The sequence below is a fragment of the Humulus lupulus genome, chromosome 6, assembly GCF_963169125.1.
Source record: "Humulus lupulus chromosome 6, drHumLupu1.1, whole genome shotgun sequence".
In the NCBI taxonomy this organism is placed as follows: Eukaryota; Viridiplantae; Streptophyta; class Magnoliopsida; order Rosales; family Cannabaceae; genus Humulus; species Humulus lupulus.
This window is the reverse complement of record NC_084798.1, coordinates 76,471,688-76,477,391: the sequence shown is the minus strand read 5'-3', so window position 1 is coordinate 76,477,391 and position 5,704 is coordinate 76,471,688. Positions and strand designations below refer to the sequence as shown.

The window sequence follows — 5,704 nt, the reverse complement described above, 5'->3', positions numbered from 1 at the left end:
ACTCGCCTTTATTTTTAAAACTGTTCATTCTTAAATTCCTTCTATCTCTAATTGTATCCGTAGTATTGTACAAAAGTAGCGTGTTATTGAATAACGTGCAATAAGTTTGAATACTAAAAAAAACATTTGAAATTTAAGAGACCAATATAATTGTATCAATTATGAGCATCAAACACATTATTACTAATTATGAACACATATTTATGCATATATATTAGATACAAGTAACTGCAAGATACATGTTTATTAATTATTTTTATTAAATTTATATTAATGTCATATAAATTTTAAATAAATATTTTATTTTAATTAAATAATTTATTTAAGTTTATGTTTGTTCTAGTTTTTGAATTTAAGAGTAACAACAAGAGATTATATGTTATATGTTTAATGTACTATTAAATATTATACGTGCATTTTAAATTTAAGTTTCTTGCTAGTTTTTTTTTTAAAATATTTTGTTGCCAATTGACAGTAAATTATATTAAATGTTTAATATGATATTATTCTAATAAGTGAGTTTAATTAAAATAATCATCCATAGATTGTAACCATTAAAAATGTACTTATATCTTATACCTATTATATAAATGGCTATTAAATAGTATTTTGTATTTAACAGATTTTGGTATGATTTAAGAGATTTTGGTACTATTTAACAGTTGGTTATTAACACTTTAATAGAATCTGTAATTTAGTTAAACAATGCAACTGTTGAGAAATATACAACCATTACCATAGGACACAACCAATGTCATTTACAGCCATGATTAAAATCATTATCTCATCAAACCTCCTCTCTCATCATTATAAACTCTCAAATAATTAAAAATACCATATCAATTACACCTACAAAAAGTGTTGAATTAATACACTGTAATTTCAACTCTGGAATGATTTATTTCACTTGCAGAAATTGTTGAAGTAATGCAGTTTGATTTCATCCATAAAAGGTTAGTGAGATTTCTTTTCATATAGTAATAGCATAGTAAAATTAGATCAGTACATATGCAAGTTTCAAATTAGTAATCTTCCAAAAACTGAAAAAAAACAAAAAAAAGTACATTAGTTTGAAAAAACATAGAAGAAAACTAATTCTTATTTACATAAACATAGACAACTAAATTCAAAGATAAAAGTTATATCTCATATTGTTTTTTTACAAAAGTACAATCATCAATTCAGAAAACATAATACTCATGCATTGAACTATTTTTCTCTTTTCAATGGTGTTAAAGAAATGCATTGATTTCTTTTCTAAAAGTTTGAGGGAACCATCAAAAGGTTAGTGATTTTTTTTAATATACTAAAAAGATATTAATTTTAGTTCGATAGATAAAATAATTTAAAAAGTATAAAAAATTGTTCCAAGTTACTCATGCCACCTACTAGATAAAAGTGTTTGACATAATCCAACAAATATCTACTTCAAATAAGAAAAAGATAAAATAAGAAAAAGATAAGGGAATCAATATGAAAAGAGAAAATAAAAATAGAAACTTATCTTCTATGCACACCAATGCGGTATGAGTACACCTTCTTTAAGATCAATATAAATATAGAATACCATGCGACCCCATTACATGCCTCCATTAGAAGACTCACCCACCAAAACCATCGACCAAAATAATACAGCACATTACCCTCCAAGAATTGGCCCTAAAAAAAAACCCAGATATAAATAATTAGGCTTGCAAGAATTGTTTTCCTCTAGCAAGTGACGGAAATAGTGGAAGAGAGAAGGAAACAATGAGAGAGAGAGCGAGAGAGAGAGAGAGTTGGGGAGATAGAGGGAGTGGCAGAGTTGGAGAGATGACATGGTAGAAAGAAAGGTGGGCGAAGTGGCAATACTCTTATGATAGATCAGACCAAAGATTTCACGCAAAACTGAAACATAATATCAACAACCCATAAAAGATAAGTCAATAACAAAGCTCTAATTCATTTTCTACCCCGAGCAAGTCAAAATAATTACAGACTCAATTTCAAACATTACATAGAAATATTAAAAACCCTGATCTTTTCTCACCAGGTCAAACTCCTTAGCACATTTTTTTCTAAAAAAAAAATAAATTTAACGTGATATTTTTAGAAACAAAATCCAAAATTTGTATCTAACGTGATTTTTGGATCAGATAAGAACATGTCATTTAATAGTTACTTATTTATAGCATTTTATCAACCAAAGCTATTTTGATGGAAAAAGAAAAATTTAATCCAACCAAAATGCAACTCCCCAATTAAACATATATTATCACCGAGTATACATCTCCTTTTTTATAAGCAAAGTACAATTAAGAAAGGTTAGAATTGTTAACTAAAGTTTCCAATAATTTGACATTATATACTCAGTTTGGTACAGTTTAAAGTTTTGATGAATTTTTAGGAAGAGCAAACCTGATGGATATCCCCAATAAAATGAGATAAGAACATAAGTGCCTCTGTTAAATTGTCTGCCATCAAGAAAAGACATGATTAGGATATTATTTATTTATTTTTCTTTATAATTTATATGGGTGTAACAAAGGTGCTCACAATTTGATTCTACGGAGAAGTCATGATAATCCAGTAGCTGCATGGTATAGTTATAAATTGCTCCAGTAACACATCTATCTTTACGTCTAGCATAGTAATGGCAGTCTCCTTATTATCATTTAAGAAGGATTCATAAACAAAGTAGTTGAAAAATTCTCCATGACAGGAGCAAAGCCTACCAAACAGCCTATAACTTTGCAATATCAGCTCTCAAATAAGCAGTGTCCTACTACAACAACAGAGATGGAAGATTTTCCCATTTAAACACAGAAACTATTAACAATGAAGATTCTGAATATTAGAAAAGGCATTTAGTTCTCATATATCTCACTCAACAACACCCATTATCAATCTCAAACAATTTCAGTGACTTCAAAATAAAAAATAAATATACATACGCAAACATTTTAAAGCTAGAAATCATACCTTAATAGCTAAAATAAAACTTGAAGACACATGCTATCATTTCACAGACCTAATAGCAAGAAAAGAAAGAAAAGTTTGCGAAAGAGAGAAGGTCAGTCATGGAGGCAAAATCTATCACCAAAATCTAAAATTAAAAGTTTAACAATGAAAACTCATCAAAACAATGTGAACATACCTCTCATTGCATAAACGAACACGAAAAGAAAATACAGAAGCCACTGCCTTGTTCTTCGATTCTCTATTTTGCTCAAGCTCCCTTCTTCGATTCTCTGTTTTGCTGAAGCTCAAATGATATACCAATTTAGCATTTGATTTTTTCTACTAAAAAAAAATCATGACACGAACACTGAACAAAAATACCAGAAAATATTTTGTATGAAATGAATTAAGAAATTGGAAAGATTACTAGACGATTCAAAGGAATGGATCTTACCAGGGCTTAGAAGCAAAAGCAAAACAGAATTCACCCAAAAAGAAAACGAACACCATCGGAGGAGATCGGAGACGCCGGAGGAGGCAAGGGCGAGATGCAGAGAGAGACAAAAATGAGATGTTATCTCTACAGTAAAAGCTCGAGCCAACCCAAGATCTGCAATTTTAAGCATCAGCGTCTTTTGCTCCATAAGAAGATTGTGTGGCTTAAGATCCCTGCATCGATATGTAGAACAGCAATGCAAGTTCTCACATTTGCAAAGTGAAAAGAGAAGAATGAAAAATATGAAGAAAGAGTTGAATTTTAACCTGTGTAAGATCCCGTGGCCATGGCAAAAGGCTACACCCTTGAAAAGTTGGAACATCAGAGTCTGCAAAGCACAAAGTTCATTTCTACTTAATCACTTTCTAAAACGAAAAATAAGTAAGTAAAAGAAAAAGGATTATAAAATACCTTGACGATATCGAGAGGGACTTTCCTTGTAGTTTGACGAAAGGAACGGATGAATTTCTTGAGATCAGTCTCCATATACTCGAACACCAAATACAGAACTGTCTTCTCTTCCTTATTCAACCCATGTTTGACATCAATTAACCTAATTCAATTTATTTTATTTTAATCAGAATACGATCAATATTTGATTTTTAATAGAAACCCATAATATCCAAACCCCTAACTCTAAAATAAAGACAAAAAAGAGACTAAAAACCTGACGACATGGGGATCCCTGGAGAGCATTCACAAGATGGAGACCTCACGGAGAGTGGTGGGAGGAACGCCTTCCTCGTTCACTTGTTGAACCATGCCTAAGCCAATGCATTTGAAAGGAGAACCAGATCCCCTCAGCTTTGCAGCAAACCTCTCAACCTTTTTTTGTGAAGAAGTCAGATCATGAAGAAAGCTTCCTGCGTGTGAAAGGGGATTAGAGTGTCGATATATATAGAAGTATATACATACAAAAACATTTTAAAGCTAGATCACCACACCTCTTAAACAGATCACCACAAAAAATACAGCAAATTAATATCCATAATAAATTTTAAATTAATATACATACATAATTTCTTTAAAAAAAAAACAAAGTGTATTATTACTGAAAAGAACAATACAAATAGAAGAAGGTGTATAAAGATTGTACAACCATCTTACCAAGAAGAAATAGAAGAAGTGAGGGAAATGATTTTGGTGAAGTAGAAGAAGCGGCTATGGAGAGATGAGTCGGTTTGGTCTACAGAAGGAATTAGGTTTCCTAAGAGTTTTCTCTTGGGCTCTTGGGCTCTTGGGCTTGTGCTGTGTACTATATTTAAAAAAATAAAATTTAAAGCAATGTGGCCTCTTGTTAGCTAATTAAAAAGATGGAAAAATAATAAGAAAGATAGACAGAATACTTTTAGGAATTTAAGAAAAGTTTAAAAAAATTTACATAACATAAATTAAAATCTCCATTGGTTGATCAAATTTTTTAATATTATTAAAATTTACTTTATTTTTTTAATAATTAAAATTGTATTACTTAATTAAATTATATTTAGTCAAAATTAGATATTCATAAAATTTAATTAAGCTCAGTTAAAAAGTACACACGGTCTCAATTCTACAGTGACTTTTTGGTCTGAGTAGTGAATTAGGAGTAAGAATTTTAAACCAGTTAAGAAAAAATTTCAATGCCAGTAAAGAATATGAAGTGGCTAGACACATATAGTATTAGAGGGGACCACTCTTTATTTTTACCAAAATCGAAAATAAAATCAGCAATGAATAACCCACAAGTTCAGCATCATCCAAACAACCAGTTTAAATTAAATAATTGTTAGTTCTGCTTTTTAGAGTTTGTTACTTAAAATATTTTTAAAAAATAATTTTTATAAATTACTAATATCATTATTATCGAACACAATCTAACTTTTATGTTTTGGCTATTAACCAGAGTCTCGTGACTATTTAAAAAATAATGTTTAAAGATAGATAGAACTTTGAAACTGTGAGACATACATGGCAATTGAGGATTGGTTTCCATATTGGAGTAATATGGAGATTGTGGATTTGGTTCTTATTACTTTCATAGTTAAAGAAGGTGATGAACAGAGAGGGCAGACTTGTCCTGTGTGTTTGGAGGAATTTGAAGTGGGAACGAGCTATGCACATATGCCACAATGCTTACATTTGTTTCATGTCGACTGTATTGTTAATTGGCTTCGTCGAAATCCTTCTTGCCCAATTTGTCGAGCTCAATTATTTCATTTAAGTTGGTTTTAACCAGTTATAGGTTTAATATATTATATGTTATTGAAGCAATTATTGTTTGAAAAT

The 5,704-nt window shown here is 30.1% G+C and overlaps 1 protein-coding gene across 1 annotated transcript; it reads right to left on the bottom strand.

Annotated features, from left to right (window-relative positions):
- Positions 1 to 712: 712 nt before the first annotated feature.
- LOC133782293 (cyclin-dependent kinase B2-1-like) lies at positions 713 to 4,683 on the bottom strand. Its single transcript, XM_062221543.1, has 10 exons — positions 4,544 to 4,683; positions 4,104 to 4,299; positions 3,848 to 3,989; positions 3,703 to 3,764; positions 3,395 to 3,609; positions 3,137 to 3,238; positions 2,962 to 3,010; positions 2,536 to 2,764; positions 2,398 to 2,453; positions 713 to 1,659 (listed from the first exon to the last, which is right to left on the bottom strand). Exons 2-7 carry the CDS (start codon positions 4,130 to 4,132, stop codon positions 3,003 to 3,005), a joined length of 558 nt encoding a protein of 185 aa, XP_062077527.1. The 5' UTR covers positions 4,133 to 4,299; positions 4,544 to 4,683; the 3' UTR covers positions 713 to 1,659; positions 2,398 to 2,453; positions 2,536 to 2,764; positions 2,962 to 3,002.
- Positions 4,684 to 5,704: the final 1,021 nt, after the last annotated feature.

Bases quoted from the DNA above. Each gene is read 5' to 3' on its own strand.
- LOC133782293 (XM_062221543.1), bottom strand. From the start codon at position 4,132: ATGCTCTCCAGGGATCCCCATGTCGTCAG. The intron at 3,990-4,103 runs GTTTTTAGTCTC...AAATTGAATTAG, and splicing joins AGGGATCCCCATGTCGTCAG to GTTAATTGATGTCAAACATG. The intron at 3,610-3,702 runs GTTAAAATTCAA...ATATCGATGCAG, and splicing joins GGCCACGGGATCTTACACAG to GGATCTTAAGCCACACAATC.